General features: G+C 40.5%; 1 protein-coding gene across 1 annotated transcript in view; it reads right to left on the reverse strand.

Annotated features, from left to right (window-relative positions):
- The window catches only part of SYNE2 (spectrin repeat containing nuclear envelope protein 2), a 374975-nt gene that overhangs the window by 175022 nt on the left and 179833 nt on the right, over positions 1 to 20120 (reverse strand). The window contains 4 exon segments of the mRNA XM_017892401.1: positions 538 to 860; positions 2934 to 5037; positions 7012 to 7277; positions 8700 to 8855. Coding sequence (XP_017747890.1) covers positions 538 to 860; positions 2934 to 5037; positions 7012 to 7277; positions 8700 to 8855 — 2849 coding nt within the window.

A 20120-nucleotide genomic window follows, 5' to 3' on the forward strand; every position in this document is an offset into this window, starting at 1 on the left:
AGTGGCCGGCTCTCAGCTCACTGCAAGCTCCGCCTCCCGGGTTCACGCCATTCTCCTGCCTCAGCCTCCCGAGTAGCTGGGACTACAGGCGCCCGCCTCGTCGCCCGGCTAGTTTTTTGTATTTTTTAGTAGAGACGGGGTTTCATCGTATTAGCCAGGATGGTCTCGATCTCCTGACCTCATGATCCGCCCGTCTCGGCCTCCCAAAGTGCTGGGATTACAGGCTTGAGCCACCGCGCCCGGCTATCATTATTACTTATACCATGCATATACTTTTATAAACACTCTGTTGTATGTACCCAATATTAAATAAGAAAAAAAAAAAAAAACCAGAAGAAATATAATATTTACCAGAGCTTTCTTTACATTGCAATTTTTTTCCACTTTACCATATTTTCCAAATTATCTCTAATGCATGTGTTAATGATAGAGAAAAAACCCTATATTTTATGTTCTTAAAACTATTAAAATATAGTTTAATTATATCTTAAAACGATCTCTCATGTTCTTAAAGGTTACCTTTAGAAGAGGACCTACCTTTCTGCCTCATTTTTCCGTGCTTTGAAAGCTTCCTTCATTGCTGAGTTTTTAGAAACTAGTTCCTGTAAAGTACACTGAAGTTGTAGTTTGGCTTCAGGGCTGGATATCATTCCCAGTTTCTCAGTGAGGTCCTGGATGTGTGCTATTGTGGATTCCAATTCCTCTTGTTTTCGAAGAGGCATTTCTAAAGATTCATCTGAATTACCAACATCTACTCTGTAGGGTATAATGATGGCTTCGAGGGAAGTGATGCTCTCCACTGCCCTGGTGACTGCTCCTTTATAGCGTGTTAGATTTTCATAAGCATCATTCAAGACATTCTAGTGAATAGGAGATAAAATGCTATGACAAAATTGTCAAACTTTTGGAATTTCTGTCATTCTTAAGTTTTTGTGGTGCATTCATAATACGTCCTTAAGTCTCATAAGAGTTAGCATTCTCATATTTACAGTTTGACAATATTACACTATTATTTAAAAGTGAATAATATTGCATTAAAAAAGTTGTTTCCAGGCTGGGCGCGGTGGCTCACACCTGTAATCCCAGCACTTTGGGAGGCCGAGGCAGGTGGATCACGAGGTCCGGAGTTCAAGACCAGCCTGGCCAATATGGTGAAACCCCGTCTCTACTAAAAATACAAAAATTAGCTGGGCATGGTGGCGCGCGCCTGTAGTCCCAGCTACTTGGTAGGCTGAGGCAGAAGAATTGCTTGAACCCAGGAGGCGGAGGTTGCAGTGAGCCAAGATAGTGTCACTGCACTCCAGCCTGGGTGACAGAACGAGACCCCGTCTCAAAACAAAACAAAACAAAATCAAAGTTGTTTTCACATTTAATAAGAAAAATAATCTAAGTTCAAAATAACATCTCAAGAATAATGCCGGCCGGGCGCGGTGGCTCAAGCCTGTAATCCCAGCACTTTGGGAGGCCAAGACGGGCGGATCACGAGCACAGTGTGAATTTCAATGATGCCTAAGATATCCTCTCTATCAAAAGGAAGGGAATGGAGTGTGTTGGAGTCACTTTCCAACACAGGTGAGCAAATAATCACAACTTACTCAACTCTGCTGCTATAGCATGAAAACAAATACAGTCAATACAAAAACAAATGGCTATATTCCAATAAAACTTTATTTATAAAAACCAGGCACTGTGGGAAGGATTTGGCCCATGAGCCTGAATGTGATGTTCCCTGCTCTGGTTCTGTTACTGTTCTCAGGACTCTAAGAAAAATCTTCATGTTTCTAAACTTCGATTTCCTTATTTTTAAACGCAGCTAATAATAGCACCCATCTCACAGAGTTGCTATGAAAATTCAACATGAAATTTTTAGCACAGTGCCTCCAACACTGTAAGTTCTACATAAACGTTAGTTATTATTTGGTGTTCTTCCCTCTACACTGTAATTCTTCCATTATATCTTACTACCTCTAAAAACAAAACAGAAAGCAAATTTTAAAAAATGTTCTGAGCTCAATAGAGGCTACGAGGAAAACAGAAATAAAGGAGTCAGATTTGTCCTTTTCTAAACTAGAAGGCACTGCATTTAGATGCAGTATGAGTCAGGATTCAAACCAGTTCACTGTAATTTTTGAAAATGGCTATCTTTCTTTTTTTTTTTTTTTTTTTTTGTTTGTTTTGTTTTGTTTTGTTTTTTGAGATGGAGTCTCGCTCTGTCGCCCGGGCTGGAGTGCAGTGGCCAGATCCTGGCTCACTGCAAGCTCCGTCTCCCGGGTTCATGCCATTCTGCCTCAGCCTCCCGGGTAGCTGGGACTACAGGCGCCAGCCACCTCGCCCGGCTATTTTTTTGTATTTTTTAGTAGAGACGGGGTTTCACTGTGTTAGCCAGGATGGTCTCGATCTCCTGACCTTGTGATCCGCCCGTCTCGGCCTCCCAAAGTGCTGGGATTACAGGCTTAAGCCACCGCACCCGGCCGAAAATGGCTATCTTTCTGTAGAGAATTTCCATGTAGAACCTATAGCTTCTTTAGAACTACAGACATTAGCAAAACAGAAAATCACAAAATAAAAATAGATGCACTAACTGCCCAATTTTATTTTATTTTACTTATTTATTTTTTTTGAGACAGAGTCTCACTTGGTCACCCAGGCTGGAGTGCAGTGGCAGGATCTTGACTCACTTCCGCCACCCTGGTTCAAGTGATTCTTGTACTTCAGCCTCCCGAGTAGCTGGGATTACAAGCATGTGCCACCATACCCAGCTAATTTTTTTTGTTTTTTTTTGTATTTTTAGTAGAGATGCAGTTTTGCCATGTTGGCCAGGCTGGTCTCTACCTGGCCTCAAGTGATCTGCCAGCCTTGGTCTCCCAAAATGCTGGTATTACAGGCGTGAGCTCCCGCACCCGGCCACTGACTGCCCAATTTGTAAAACTTACTGTGCGCAAATCAATGCTTGTGTTAAGCTGCATCTGAAGATCTTCAAACTCACGTAGTTTTGTCTCCACATCACTCGCTTCAGAAGAGTTTTCTTCTTCTCTTTGCTTATCAATAGCAGTTACAGCTTTAATACTGCACATTTCTGTCCAAACTTGCTCGTGAAATGCTTCACAATTGTCCTTTTCATTTTGAATATGTTTAATTTCCAAATTTATAAGTAAAGGCTGCTGTAATTGAGATTTTATCTGATTTAAAACATGTAAGGAAGTTTCTAGTTTGTCCTGAAAATTCTTTTCATCCAATTCTTTTGGTGAGAGCTCTAATACCATGTTTTGGAGAACTTTGTATAACTTATCATTTTCTTCAGCATTCAGCTTTATTTGTAGTATTTCTTTCTCTTTGAATGAGTCATCAAAGACCTTATTTTCATTTAATTTCTTTATTATCTCATCACATAAACACTTGGCTTTCTCAATTCTCTGACTTAAAATTTGGGCATTGAGCAATCTGCTTTCTGGAGAGCTATCAGGAGCTTTTAGTACTACTTCAGTCATTTTCTTAATTTGCAAATCAATAGCTCTCATTTTACTTAGTAATGCCTGATATTTGCCATGTTCTTCCTCAAATGTGTCCAACTGCTTAATTTTTTCTTCAAGTTCCTTTTCTTTTTCAAATACTTGGGTTTGTAATTGGTCAAGTTGTGAAAAATCCCAGTTTAGTCCAAAATAGTCAAACACTTTTTTAAGTTTCAATACCTGTAAGATGCAACACTTAATAGCGGTAAGTCTGTCTTTAAGATTATAGATCTCCTCTTTAACACCTTTATTTACTTCTTGATTAAGTAGTAGTTCATTGTGCTGTATACTGTCAACCTCCTCCTGAAGCGCTGACGTTTTTTCACGGAATTCTCTGCAAAACTTTATCTTGTGTTCTACTTCATTACATTTATTCTGAATTAATCTTTGTATTCTGTTGGTCCTAATCTTAAGGTTTTTCAACTGATCATCCAGAAATAATCTTTCAAACACATTAAGCTCCTCATAGATGTTTGTTAGTTCCTGAAGATGTGTTGAGATTCCACCGTCAATTTCTTGCAATTCTTTCTGAGATGCCTCCAAAGTAACATGGTGATGTTTTAGTTCAGCTTCCGTGGCAGTTGTCTCCACCCTGGGAATTATCAGTGCTTCACTTTCTTGAACCATAAGTTGCAACTTCCTTATTATTGCAAAAAAATTGCTTCTTTCTTCCAACTTAAATTCTAATTGCTGTGATCTCCGAGTTGATTTTAAAACCAGCATTTGGTATTGATTCCGTAAGTCCTCTAGGGTATTATTTAAATCACTGCCCTCATAGGTTGTAAGGCTAGGAACCTTATCTTTTACCTCTTCAGCCAACGATTCCACAGACTGCTGCCTAGCTAGAATGCCATCATGTGTCACTTTGCACTTTCTGATCTGTGAAAGAATGTCATCTGGGAGAAGGGAAATGGAGGGAATAAGTTCGCCCAACAAATTCTTGGCCCATAAGATAGTCTCTTTCATCTTGTTCCTTTTGTCACACTTCTTAATCTGATTTTCTGCTTCTAAGTGTAATGGCTCCAGTGTTTCCCATTGTTTCTTCAAGTTATTTATTCCATCCTCCAAAATCTTCTTTTCTTTTTCTCCCCAAATCCTCTTCATCTGAAGTTCAGCTTGCCCCTTTAAAACAGAAAATCCATGCTTGGTAGCCTGGAGGTCAGTGGTCAAGGCAATCATGCTTTGGTTCAATGCCTGTTCTTCTGGAGACTTCAGCCTTAAGTGTAGATGTTGCTGCTGTTGTTGCAGAGAAATCTCAATGTCCCGTATCTTATTCACGAGGGTTGTAAATTCATCATACTCCAGTACCTGCTGAGAATACTTCTTTTGAATCTGTTGTTCCATTTGTTCCCAACCATGTTCAAGTTGCTTAATCTGGCTTTCTAACAATTTCTTATCCATGTCAGTCACATGGTTTGATAAATTCTCCCATTTGATTTTCAAGTTGCCTAAAGAATCTTTCTCTTTTTCTATGGATGCTATGAATTTTTTAATTTTGTCCAGATACGTTACACTGTCCAGTGGTCCTCTAGAAAAAGAATAAAATAGAGATTGTTAATATTTAATGCTTATTCTACATTAAAATATGGATAAATATCATTAGAAGAAATTAATTCTGCTCTAAATTCACAGAAAAATTTAGGCTGTCTGCAAAAATAATCTATCCTTAAAATAAAAATCAGAATCTTGTTTACTGTGGCTTTCACTTGGTGTAGAAAACTCTCTTATAAAATGAGTATCTTGGCTTTTACTTTGAGTGAAAAAAAAAAAGAAAAAAAAGAAAATGAGTATCCTAAAAATGAATAGCCACAGGAAAAAAATGAAGAGTGAAGGGAAGAACGTACATAAAAATATTCTGTAAACTGTAAAGTACTTGTATAAAGGTTAGTCTAGGACTGAGAGATATTACCATAATATCCAACTCCCTTGTCATCTTTCTAACAAAGGGAAAGATACTGAAGAAAAAGTTGTAATCATCAAGCTAACCTAAAATTGTTTCCTCAAGGGCTATTACTGAAAGTAAACCCCAATTAAATGCAAGTATAAACTAAACTTTTTTTTTTTTTTTTTGAGACGGAGTCTCGCTCTGTTGCCCAGGCTGGAGTGCAGTGGCCGGATCTCAGCTCACTGCAAGCTCCACCTCCGGGGTTTACGCCATTCTCCTGCCTCAGCCTCCCGAGTAGCTGGGACTACAGGCGCCCGCCACCTCGCCCGGCTAGTTTTTGTATTTTTTTAGTAGAGACGGGGTTTCACCGTGTTAGCCAGGATGGTCTCGACCTCCTGACCTCGTGATCCGCCCGTCTCGGCCTCCCAAAGTGCTGGGATTACAGGCTTGAGCCACCGCGCCCGGCCTTTTTTGAGACAGAGTCTTGCTCTATCACCCAGGCTGGAATGCAGTGGTGTGATCTCGGCTCACTGCAACCTCTAACCTCCCAGGTTCAAGAGATTCTCCTGCCTCAGCCTCCCGAGTAGCTAGAATTACGGGTGTGTGCCTGGCTAATTTTTTTGGTATTTTTAGTAGAAACAGGATTTCACAATGTTAGCCAAACTGGTCTCGAATTCCTGACCTTAAGTGATCCACCTGCCTCAGCCTCCCAAAGTGCTGGGATTACAGGTGTGACCAACCACATCTGGCCTAAAATAAACTTTTTAATAATGAGAAAATATTTACATATGAAGACTAAATTTAATGCCATTTGCCATCATTTTCAAAGCCAAAAGGAGTGCATATATTTTAAAAGAAACCATTCCAATACATATATATTCAATATGTACCAAACTATTTAACTAATTATGCTGATACTAAACAATTACATATGTTTCTCTCCCCTGCCCACATGGTTTAGAATTCTTGACAAAAATAATAGTGAATTCCATAGAACATAAATCTATTTTGTAGATATTTATAGCACGAATTGTTTCATCAATTACTTTGTAAAACATATTCAATGATTTAAATTATTTTTTGCATGAAACCCACAGTTTCCTCAAATGGCTTCTGCTATGGTGTGAATGTGTATCCCTTAAAATTCACATTTTGAAACCTAATCACCAACGTAATAGCACTAAGAGTTAGGAACTTTAAGGAGTGATTAGGTCATGAGGGTGGAGCCCTTATGAATAGGAGTAGAGCCCTTATAAAAGAGACTCCAGAGAGCTGCACGGCTCCTGCTCCCATGTGAGGACACAGCTAAGACGTGCCATCTGTGAACTGGCAGGCCCTCGTCAGACGCTGAATCTTCTGCTGCCTTGATCTTGGACTTCCCACCCTCCAACGCAGTAAGAAATGATTTTCTGCTTTTTTATAAGCCACTTAGTCTGCAGTATTTTGTTACAGCAGCCCAAACAAAGACAGCATCCACATGAAATAAATTTCCATACTGTGGTTTTAAAATCATAATATCCTTTCACAAAATAAACTCTTAAAACCCTGGGCCTGTCCAAGGTGGCAGATGGTTGTGCTTGAATAAAAGGAATACAAGTCCTAAATGTTTACACTTACACTTTTAGACTTTCCTTGTCTGTCAACAAGGCTTTCACTGAGGATTCAACTGCAGCGAGGTGTTTCTGAAAATCTCTGAGGAGACAATATTGGCTTTCTTTGTTTTTCTTCAAAGTAATAAGTGCCTGAAGCAAACTGTCCAAGTGCTGTGCCGAATATCCTATATTGTGAAGAACCAAGGCCCCAGTTTCTGTTTTGTTAAGACATTCCATTTGTTCCAGTGGCTTAATGGCTGCTTTCTTTGCTTCCAACTGGGTATATAATTCCTAAAAGTAAGTCAAACAGATCAGTCAATAAACACTCACTTATTTATGCATTAATTCATTCATCTTCTTTCCTCTTTGAGATAACACACTCTATCTCAAGAAGAGGGTAACTCATTTGCACACAGAGTAACTAAAGTTGTAACCTTTAAAAATTATTGTTATTTTGTCACTCAGGTTGGAGTGCAGGGTGCAGTCATAGCTCACTGTAACCTAAAATTCCTGGGCTCAGGTCTCCCACCTCACCCTACCACGTAGCTAGGACTACAGGTGCATGTCACCACACCCAGATAATTTTTTAATTTTTATTTTTGTGGAGCCAAGAATCTTGCTATATTGCCCAGACTGGTCTTGAACTCCAGGCCTCAAACAGTCTTCCTAGCTCAGGCTCCCAAAGGACTGGGATGACAGGCATGAACCACCATATCCTTAATATTTAAAAGGTTTTTCTTCCCAAGAATCATGTTAAAATCTAGTCTAAAGTTCACCATGGGTCCAGCATTTAATGTCAATTAGATCTTAAAGAGTTCTGCAATATCTAAAGGGAGATTCATCTTAATTTTATTATTTACATACATCACCCATCTTTCCTATTTTAGATGTGTGTTAATTGCATGGATCGTTTATAGTTTGCTTCTTTTTTTTTTTTTTTTTTTTTTTTTTTTTTTTTTAGAGACAGGATCTCGCTCCATCATCTAGGCTGGAATGCAGTACCACAATCTCACCTCACTGCAATCTTGAACTTCTGGGTTCAAATGATCCTCCTGTCTCAGCCTCCTGAGTAGCTGAAACTACAGGCACACACCATCTTGCCTAAATAATTTTTGTATTTTTTTGATAGAGATGGGGTATCACAATGTTGCCCAGGCTAGTCTCCAACTCCTAGACTCAGGCAATCCTCCCGCCTCAGCCTCCCAAAGTGCTGGGATAACAGACATGAGCCACCATGTCTGGCTGCAGTTTCACTTTTTAAAATACGGCCATGTATTGGATTTTTAGATTACTTTACATAGCTGGAAGCACATAAATACATAAATGTAACTATGTAAACACAGATGTAAAAACAAAGGAGGAGGAACCTCATTGCACTGATTGTTAGGAAAAATACATTTGTCAGAATCAGAAGAATATATACTTGTAAGAAAAGGAATGATGGCAAGTCAAAATCTCCAAATTTTGTCACTGAGTTTTAGGAACTTTTGAAACAGAAAGAAGACTAATGTTCATTAAACTCTTCTACTTTCTAAATGGAAAGATTTATACAACTTACTTAGTACATAATTATATAGTTACCAAATTGATCATCAGGCAAAGGTTAAATAAGACTTTTCACTCTGTACAAGCAAGTTTTTGGCAATTAAAATATATTGTATTGCACTGGATAAATGATGCAATCATGTTGTCAGTGTTTTTATGTTTCCATACCTCTATCTCTTCTAATTGTTCATTTCTTAACATAATATCTAATTCTAAAGGTTGATTTTGCAGCTCATTGACTTTCTGCTCATCTTCAGTGTTTTTCATGCTTTCTTGAGCATCGAGAGAAAGTTGTTTTGACATAATCATTTCCACAGCTGAATCCTGAAATATATAAAAAGATTAACTGCTGAATCGTCTACTTTCCAAATAAATACCGTTTATTTTTCTCTATGAAAACATTCCAGTTTCTTCTGTTTACTTGGATTTATAGACTTAAAAAGTATATTTGGGCACTATGAAATGTGATTTTTCCATATAATAATGCCTATGTTGGTATTACCCCAAGATGAAACCTTTTTTGATAAAGTAGTATAGGATATAGCATTGCTCAATTGTATATTGAAGCAAAATCTATAGTCTTAAAGACAGAAAAAAGATATTTTTTAAAAACCCAAAAGTGTGTGCTTTAGTGTTCACCAGGATACAGTGAGCAGGGCAAATAATAGGCATTTGTTGTTACCTACTGGTAGTTTAAAATAAGTGGCTAGGTGGAGGTAACACCAAGGATTCGTGATATTAATTATAGTGACAGGAGGCAGTCAAATGCCTAGACAGATAGGGGCAAGTCCCCGGTGAAACCCCACCTCCATGCCAAAGATAGTTTAAAGCCTGAAAGTCAAGCTACAAGTTAATTCCTAGGACGGGACCGAGAACTTGTCCTCCTGTTTGGCACACTTTCCTCTGATTGATCCCCACCCTTCCCTTATTTTACATATACCTACCCTTTCCTAATGGGTTTTCTACACTGTTATGCTTTCCTTTGAGTGGAGTCTTCGCTTTAAACTTTTTCGCATAATTACAAACCAATCAGCACATACTCCCTATCCTGGGCCTATAAAGACACCAGAATCAATAGGTAGAGGAGGAGATGGCCTGACTTCGGGGGAGAGACAACCTGACTTCAGGGAAGACAGCCTGCCCTTCCTATCCTCCATTCAGCTCTCCTCTCCATTGAGAGCCATTTTCATCGCTCAATAAAATTCTTGCCCTTTACCATCTTTCAATCATCCACGTGACCTCATTCTTCTTGGATGCTGGACAAGAGCTCAGGACCCACCAAGCATGGGTACCCAAAAAGGCTGTTACACCGGCCCTTTGCCTTTGCAGGTGGCGGGCGGCTGCCCCACACGACGAGGCAAGGGGCCAGCTGAGCTACTAACACACCACCATCTGCGGACAGCAGAACTAAAGGAGCGCCGTAATACCCCTTTCTAGGGCTTCAGGATCACGGGCACCTCACCCAGGAGCCACTTCGTTCCCCTCAAGGTGACATGCCTGGTCTGGCCACAGGCCCCACACAGAGCTCGTTCCTGTCTTGGCACCCAGAGCAGCTGGCCAGATCCTATGCTCGCTTGCTCACATGCTCCCTCCTGCAAGGGGTTGAGCACAGTGGACCAAGTAGATGGGGCGCCCCTTTTACGAGTCTGGTGAAGGGGCCAAGAAAAATTCTGTATCATTAAGAATAAATTGGCCAGCCACAGTGGCTCATGCCTATAATTCCAGCACTTTGGGAGGCCGAGGTAGGCGGATTGCTTGATCCCAGGAGTTCAAGGAGTTCACCATGGGCAACACGGTGAAACCCCATCTGTACAAAAACATACAAAAATTAGCTCAGTGTGGTGGCATGCATCTGCAGTCCCGCTACTCAGGAGGCTGAGGTGGGAGAATCACTTGTGCCCAGCAGGCTGAGTCTACAGTGGGCCGTAATTGTGCCACTGCACTCCAGACTGGGTGACAGTGAGACCCTGTCTCAAAATCATTTTGATTTCAAAAAAAAAGAAAGGATAAATTATGTCTTAAGCCAATCAGTAGTAATAATTCAAACCTAGGTAAGGCAGAACAAGTTATATATGAGGTAATTTGACCTTTTCTGAAAGCTTTAAGAACTTGAGGTTCTCAATAGGACACAGAGAGAGAATGCATCTGCATTCACTTGCTTATTCTTTCAATAAATATTTGTGAAGCCCTGAGATGTACAAAGCACCATGGCAGTAATTTTAAAAGATGTCCATAATTTTGCTAAGGCGCTCGTTTTTATTTTCAGGTTACTTTATATACGAAAAATCATTTAATTGTGCTATATACTTTCATGTCCATAGAATCTTTGAGGTATCATATTTGTGAATAAAACATGTCCACATCCCCAAACAAGGTAGAAATTGATGTCTTAAAAATACTCTCTAGATATATTGTAAGATGTTAACGATAGAGGAAACTGGGTGCAGGGGTGTAAAGGAACTTTTTGTATTATCTCTGCAACTTCTCTGTAACTGTAAAACTATTCTAAAATTAAAAGTTCATTGAAATAAAACAAATACTGTCAGGAGCTTCACCAGTTTTAACTGGAAAGAGAATTCCACTGTCCAAGGCTACTGGTTTTGAAGTACTTAATTGGCATTTAGCACAAGTCACTTCTTCTAAAAGGCTGCAAATTACTGAAATAATTTTGTAAATTTCCTCAGGTTCCAACAAGGTATTGAGGGACAGTGTGGTGAAAATCTACAGCTAGGGCAGCAGCATCTCACAGGGGAAAGATCCAGGAAGGCTGTGAGAAGAAGAGTGGTGCCACACCTCAGGTTTCACTGGCCAGTAGGTGCTTTCTGCCTATGAACCAGTCCTATGAGCTAGACAGTTGTCTCCTTTCTATCTGATGGTTGCTATTACCTAGAGGACCCCTAGAAATACATCCTGGGCCCCGGAGAACCTGCACTAAAAGCCTAGATACTGGACCTGAGGAACACTTTATCTGTTATTCTTCATCTACTAAGATTGCAGAACCCTTAGTCTCTCTTATCTGATGATCCAGTACCTGAGGACTATGGTTACACAACAGAAAAGTAACATTTCTAACAACTGCCTTTAGTAGTCAGAAAAAGGATGCTCGAAAACCTGAGATTACCCCCAAAAGTTCAATTGTTTACCAACTCCCAAAGCCATGTTTCTAACTTGGCAGAAAAGCCAACAGAATCCCTTGAACTAACATTTCAAATGTAAAAGGTCCTTTGCTTGTGGCAGGGAGGTTAGAACACAGACTCCAGGTCCTGATAGGCTCCTGGAACGAAAGATTCTTTCATCACCAGGCGTCCTTTGCTCACCACCCTTTCCTCCATTTTATTTTTACTTTGCATGTTCATTTGAAATGTTTTATTTTAATATATAAAATATTTCATATGAACCTTAATAAAATATAACTGTATCAGTCCATTTGCACACTGCTGGTAAAGATATACCTGAGACTGGGCAATTTAAAAAAGAAAGAGGTTTCATTGGACTTACAGTTCCATGTGGCTGGGGAAGCCTCACAATCATGGCGGAAGGCAAGGAGTAAGTCACATGAATGGCAGCAGGCAAAAAGAGAGAGGTTGTGTGGGCAAACTCCTGTTTTTTAAAACAATCAGATCTCATGAGACTCATTCACTATCACGAGAACGGCGCAGGAAAGATCCACCCCCATAATTCAATCACCTCCCACCAGGTTCCTCCCATGACACATGGGAATTGTGGGACTTACAATTCAAGATGAGATTTGGATGGGGGACACAGCCAAACCACATCATATTGCCCCTGGCCCCTCCAAATCTCATGTCCTTACATTTCAAAACCAATCACGTCTTCCCAGCAGTCCCCCAAAATCTTAACTCATTTCAACATTAACCCAAAAGTCCACAGTTGAAAGTGTCATCTGAGACAAAGCAAGTCCCTTTGCCTATGAGCCTGTAAAATCAAAAGCAAGCTAGTTTCTTCTTAGATATAATGGGGGTACAGGTATTGGTTAAATACAGCTGTTCCAAATGGGATGAATTGGCCAAAACAAAGGGGTTACGGGGCCCATGCAAGTCTGAAATTAAGCAGGGCAGTCAAATTTTAAAACACCAAAATGATCTCCTTTGACTCTAGGTCTCATATCCAGGTCATGCTGATGCAAGGGATGGGCTCCCATGGTCTTGGGCAGCTCTGCACTGGTGGCTTTGCAGGGTACAGCCTCCTTCCCGGCTGCTTTCATAAGCTGGCATTGAGGGTCTGCAGCTTTTCCAGGCAAATAGTGCAAGCTGTCAGTGGGTCTACCATTCTGGGGTCCGGAGGACAGTGGCATTTGCTCAGTGTGGTGGCATGTGTCTGTAGTCCCAGCTACTCAGGAGGCTGAGGTGGGAGGATCACTTGAGCTCAAAAGGCTGAGGCTACAGTGAGCCATGATTGCATCACTGCACTCCAGGCTAGGTAACAGTGAGACCACTCCACTAGGTGGTGCCCCAGTAGGGACACTGTGTGGGGGCTCCGATCCCACATTTCCCTTCTGCACTGCCCTAGTAGAGGTTCTCTGTGAGGGCCCCGCCCCTGCAGCAAACTTCTGTCTTGGCATCCAGGTGTTTCCGTACGTCTTCAGAAATCTAGGCAGAGGTTCGCAATTCTTGACTTCTGTGTACCCACAAGCTCAACGCCACGTGGAAGCTGCCAAGGCTTGGGGCTTGCACACTCTGAAGCCACAGCCCAAGCTGTTCCTTGGCTCCTTTTAGTCAAGGCTGGAGCAGCTGAGACACAGGGCACATGGTCCCTAGACTGTATACAGCAAAAGGACTCTGGGCCCAGCCCACAAAATCATTTTTTTTTTTCCATAGACCTCTGGGCCAGTGATGGGAGGGGCTGCCATGAAGCCCTCTGACATGCCCTGGAGACATTTTCCCATTGTCTTGGGGATCACCATTCAGCTTGTTACTTATGCAAATTTCTTCAGCCTGCTTGAATTTCTCCCCAGAAAACAGGTTTTTGTTTTCTATCATATTGTCAGACTGCAAAATTTCCTAACTTTTATGCTCTGCTTCCTTTATAAAACTGAATGCCTTTAACAGCACCCAAGTCACCTCTTGAATGTTTTGTTGCTTAGCAATTTCTTCCACCAGATACCCTAAATCATCTCTCTCAAGTTCAAAGTTCCACAAATCTCTAGGGCAGGAGCAAAATGCCACCAATCCCTTTGCTGAAACATAACGAGTCACCTTTGCTCCAGTTCCCAAAAAGTTCCTCATCTCCATCTGAGACTACCTCAACCTGGACCTTATTTCCATTTCACTATCAGGCTTTTGGTCAAAGTCATTCAACAAGTTTCTAGGAAGTTCCAAACTTTCCCATATTTTCCTGTCTTCTTCTGAGCCCTCCAAACTGTTCCAGTTTCTACCTGTTACCCAGTTCCTAAGTCACTTCCAAATTTTCAGGTATCTTTTCAGCAAAGCCCCACATTACTGGTACCAATTTACGGTATTAGTTTGTTTTCAGGGTACTGATAAAGACACACCCAAGACTGGGCAATTTAAAAAAGAAAGAGGTTTAATGGACTCACAGTTCCACATGGCTGGGGAAGCCTCACAGTCATGGTGGAAGGCAAGGAGGAACAAGTCACATCTTATGTGGATGGCGGCACGCAAAAAGAGAGAGGCTATGCAGGCAAACTCCCATTTTTTAAAACCATCAGATCTCACGAGACTCATTCACTATCATGAAAACAGCGCAGAAAAGACCTGCCCCCCGTAAGTCAATCACCTCCCACCGGGTTCCTCCCATGACACATGGGAATTGTGGGAGTTACAATTCAGGATGAGATTTGGGTGGGGACACAGCCAAACCATATCAACAACAGACACACATTACTGACCACACAGATTTAAACTGATGTAATTTTCTGTATTGAAAAAAATAATTTAAAGCCCAACTTTTATCCCTTTTCATCTCTTCCTCTCCAGAACCAGCCACCATTCTAAAGTCTATACACACTCTTGTATACTTTCACTACACATGTTAGTATTCATATAACATTGCTTTATGTGTTTTTAAATCTTACTGAAATAGAATCATGGATGTATCATGTCATAACTTGTATTTTTCCACTCAGCAGTATGTTTGGAGGTTTATCCATGTTAACAGAGTATAAATCTAGTTCATTATACTGAATGAATGAAAATGAATTTTTCATCTGTTAGACTACTGTGGACAACAACATTGTTTCCACCTTTTCATATAATAGATAGTGCTGTGATATATACCCTTGTATGATTGTTCTTGTGCATGTGTGGAGTTCCGTAGGATACCTATGTAGAGTAGAGTTAAAAATACTGGTAGTAATGTGCTCCCTTTGATTCTCAATAGAGAGTTATTGATTTATTCTCCACACTGACTTACTGTTTATATTCCTACCAGCACAGTGATAGAGTTCATATTTTCTTTTCTTTTTTTTTTTTTTTAAGACAGGGTCTTGCTCTGTCACCCAGGCTGGAGTGCAGTGGTGTGAACATGGCTCACTGCAGCCTCAATCTCCTAGGTTCAAGTGATCCTCCTGTTTCAGCCTCCCAAGTTGTTGAGACTACAGGCACACATCACCACACCCAGCTAATTTTTAAAAATATTTTTAGAGTTGGGGTCTTCCATGCTGCTTAGCCTGGTCTTGAACTCCTGGGCTCAAGCAATCTTCCTGCCTCAGCCTCCCAAAGTGCTGGGATTACAGGCATGAGCCAGAGTGCCTGGCCTGAGCTACTCTTCATATGTTCATTGGACATACGAGTCCTGCCTTCTGTGATTGCTTTTGCATATCCATTGTCCATTTTTTGTGTTCTTAGTGATTTTTGGCTTTTTTTGTATTCTGGATGTTAATCTTCTAATAGTTATATGCATTGTCATTATCTTTCAGTAGATTGTCTTTAAACTTTGTGTATGATGTCTTGTGTTGAACAAGAGCTTGCTGTTTTTTTTTTTTTTTTTACTATTTTCTTTTTTTTTTTTTTTTTTGAGACGGAGTCTCACCCTGTCGCCCAGGCTGGAATGCAGTGGTGCCATCTCGGCTCACTGCAACCTCTGCCTCCCGGGTTCAAGCGATTTTCCTGCCCCAGCCTCCCAAGTAGCTGGGACTACAGGCATGTGCCACTATGCCCAGCTAACTTTTGTATTTTTAGTAGAGACGGGGTTTCACTATATTGGTCAGGCTGGTCTCGAACTCTTGACCTCGTGATCTGCCCGCCTTGGCCTCCCAAAGTGCTGGGATTACAGGTGTAAGCCACCACGCCTAGCCAAGAGCTTGCTGTTTTAATCTAGTGAAAATTTATCTCTCTTTTCCTATTGAAGCTTGTGGTTTTAGGGCCTGTTTAACAAAGTCTTCTATGCCCCAAGATCACAAACATGTTCTTTCATATTCTCTTGTAAAGATTTACATTTTTTCTCTTCACATTTAAGCTTTTCTTTAATATATTTTGTTTGAAGTTTGACATAGGTAAACTTTCAGTCTTTGTCTCAAAATGTATTTTGCCTCATTCTAGAATGATAATTCAGCCAGGTTGACAGTTACTTTCTCCTAGGTTGACAGCTCCTTGAAGATCTCATTTGTGCCTTCTGACTTTCCATATTGAGAAATTTATTATTGACATACTTGTTTTATTAGAGGTCATCTTTTTTCTCTAGTTGCCTTTAAGATTCTTCTTTTTGGCCCTGGTGTTTTACTATTTTAATTACAATGCTTTTAGATAAGAATTTATTTTTATTTAGTCTGTTCAAGGCTCTCTGTTCTTCTTGAAACAAGATTTATATTTTTGCTCAATTTTGGAAAATTCTAAGTTTTGCCTTTCTTGCAATCTCTCTATTCTCTCCTCCTAAAGCTCTTGTCAGAAATGTGTTCAATCATTGCAGTATAGCCTCTGGCTCTCTTAAAATTCCTTCCTATTTTCTGTCATATATATATATATGACATACATATGTATATACACATATATGTATGTACATACATATACATATATACATACACATATATACATATACACATATATACGTATATACACACATACACATATATACATACACGTATATGCATATATACATGCACGTATATACATGTACATACATATATACACACGTATACGTATATATACATATATATCTGTCATATATGTGTGTGTGTGTATATATACACACACATACACACACTTTTTTTAAACCTCACCTCTACAGTAGGGGGTACATCTCTTTATAGATGATGGATTTTGTGATAATTTTCTCAGTCATATATTCTAAGTCTCTTCAGACTATGTCAAATTTGCTGCTTAATTTGGCCAGAGCAATCTGCATTTAATGACTTTTTGGTTGTTTGTTGGAAGTCCCTTATGATTCCTTTTCAGATCTGTCCTTTTGTTCTCAAAGTACTGTATTCTTTCCCTTTGATTTCAATTTCTTCTTTTTTTAATCACTAATCATTTTAAACACATTATGGTAAAATATCTTTCAGATTGCTGCATTATCTCACTTTCTTAGGGTATTCTCTCATTTGATGTGATGAGTACTCCTCCTTGTGGTAGAGTGTTCCTTTGTGTTATTTATTTATTTATTCATTCATTCTTACTAATTATTTGTTATCAGACTTTCTTTTTTAACGTACTTGTGGGAATCTCTTTGGCCTGACTGGTAGGTAGGTAGGTAGACAGACACACAGATTAGAGACTGACTGTCATGTTAATTTCTTGGCTAGACCTGCTCCACAATGCAAATTAGTATAAACTCAGACTCAAAACCTGCTTAAGGTTGATTTAGGTTTCTCATGCAAGACCTCTTATTTCTATATGTAACTGGAAAAAGAAGCTTCCTAGTCCTTTCTCCGACTTGAGATTTTCCTGGTCTACTTTTCCCCAGAGGTACAAGCTTTTCAAGGGCCCCTGTCTATTCTGGAGTATCTACCAATGCACAGCCTCTCATGGAGCCCTTATAAATTCTAAGCCCCTGGACACCTAATTGTTTCCCTTCTCCCTGCTCCTGAAATTTCTCTATTTAAAAAAGAAATCATAGTTAGCATAAACTCCAAGACAAAGTATAATTTTAAACAGTGTACTAAAGCATACATATTGAGCTTCTGAGCATAAATAGAATGTTGAAAGTTAATAATAAATTTAAAGTGGAAAATGACCATTCTATCAAAGCATGGCTGGGTTACATGGCCAACAATGTTTACTCTTTTTTTCCAAATGTTGCTTTTTTCCAAATACGTATCTTTCCTTTCATTTGGGTCTGTTTGGAAAGGAATAGGAGGTGAAAAGAATATCAACTCCTCCTAAGGGCAAGACCAAGATATTTTCATCTTTATATCCCCTGACTCACAAAGTAAACATTCCACTTCAGCATTGAAAACACTGAGCTCTAAACGACTGAGCATGGTCTTCAGCTTGGCCAACAGGTTAGCACAGTCACAAGGGGCAAGTCAGTGACAGCTTCACTATCCCTTTTCCCATTCAGGGGCTACGGCCCATGGCTATGTTAACTTTGTGACAGGCAGAAACCTAAATCCAATACTTGTAACCTGGCAACAATGGGGCAGAGTGTCATACCAGCTCTAAAGGATGTATTTCTTTTTTCTCTACAGCTTTACAATGTAAAGCAGTGAAAAACAACTCTTTGCATAAGCATACATCATCACCATTAGAGACAAAACCAAAAGCCAGATCAACACAGTCTCAGAGGCTGCCAATTTCTCTTAGTATAACATCTAAAATGTTAATGTGACCCGTAAGGCACAGCCAGCCACACCTATCTCTCAGGCCTCATCTCTGTCACTCTCCTCTGCCATCTGCCTCCATGTTGCAGCCACCGTGCTCCTAGTCAGCTCTCGAAATTCCTCACGCTCTCCCCCACCAAAAGAGGAAACAGTATTTCTGTCAAAAATGCTCTCCACACCCAGCCCTGAGCTCTGTTAACTACAACTGACACTTCCAGTCTCTCTTCCAATACTGCTTCCTGGGAGCTCTCTCTGATACTGCAGTATAGGTCAGATTTCTTGGTAAAAGACTATGATGGAACTAGGTTCCTTCCTTCAGTTCCCGTAATTAGATTTTCATTGAGATAATTAGTTGATTAATGTGCATCCCCCCATCTAGATTAGAAGCTCTATGAGAACAGAGACCATGTCTATGTGGGGATCCTTACTGCCTATTCAATGAATTTAAACTGAGCAGATGTACAGAAGAATTCAAACCAGAAAATTTAAACCAGAATAAGAATTTTACTCAGTCATCCATTTCCAATTTTAATAGTATATTTGTCTTTGGCCTGCAGGTGACTGGGGAAAAAAAAAATGTTTTTTAAATGTGTGGGTTGTAGAGTAAAATGGAAACAAACTGAGGGTCTGTCAATGTAGCAGTTGTTGACCAGACATCTGTCAAGAATGATACAAACAGGGTGGCCAGGGCTGATGGTTCATGCCTGTAATCCCAGAGCTTTGGGAGGCCAAGGTGGAAGGGAGGATTGCCTTAGCCCAGGAGTTTGAGACCTGCCTGGGCAACATGGCAAAACCCCGTCTCTACCAAAAATACAAAATTAGCTGGTGTGGTGGTACACACCCGTGAGCCCAGCGACTTAGGAGGCAGAGCGGGGGAGGATCGTTTGAGTCCAGGAGGCAGAGGTTGCAGTGAGCCAAGATGGCGCCACTGCACTCCAGCCTGGGCGACAGAGGGAGACCCTTTCTCCAAACAAACAAAAACCAATAAAGAATGATAGAACAGGGTTTGGCTGGGCTGAAAGAGTGGAGAAAGTTGAAAACATTCTTAGAATAGGGGAGTTGATTTTTTTTTTTAAAGTTAAAGAAGAAAAAGAGGAAAAAGAAAGTTTGAAACAAATGCCAGGATTTGTATTCAAATCAGACAAGGTATCCATGAGAACTCAATAAAGAGTCCCTTGAGGTCAGTCAGCACATTAGCCTATTAAAGGCTTTAAAAGATCACACAGTAAAGAAAACCTCGGCCGGGCGCGGTGGCTCAAGCCTGTAATCCCAGCACTTTGGGAGGCCGAGACGGGCGGATCACAAGGTCAGGAGATCAAGACCATCCTGGCTAATACGGTGAAACCCCGTCTCTACTAAAGAATACAAAAAACTAGCCGGGCGACGAGGCGGGCGCCTGTAGTCCCAGCTACTTGGGAGGCGGAGGCAGGAGAATGGCCTGAACCTGGGAGGCGGAGCTTGCAGTGAGCTGAGATCCGGCCACCGCACTCCAGCCTGGGCGACAGAGCCAGACTCCGTCTCACAAAAAAAAAAAAAAAAAAAACCTATTTGAATTTGTTTAACCCTACATTCCTCAAACTTTTTTGGATCTGAATTTTCCACTCATATAACACATTTTGTAAAATGAAATAGTAAAGTTCTGAGCATCAGACTGAATATAGATAGGATGCCTTCAAGACCACTCTGGGCAACATAGTAAGTCTCTACAAAAAAAAAAAAAATACAAAAATTAGCTGGGCATTGTGGTACATGCCTGGAGTCCTAGCTACTAAGGAAGCTAAGGCAGGAGGATGGCTTAGGGTTAGAACTCAAGGCTGCAGTGAGCTATGACTACACTATCACTACACTCCAGC

The sequence above is a fragment of the Rhinopithecus bieti genome, unplaced genomic scaffold (assembly GCF_001698545.2).
Source record: "Rhinopithecus bieti isolate Rb0 unplaced genomic scaffold, ASM169854v2 scaffold_20892, whole genome shotgun sequence".
NCBI classification, from domain to species: Eukaryota; Metazoa; Chordata; class Mammalia; order Primates; family Cercopithecidae; genus Rhinopithecus; species Rhinopithecus bieti.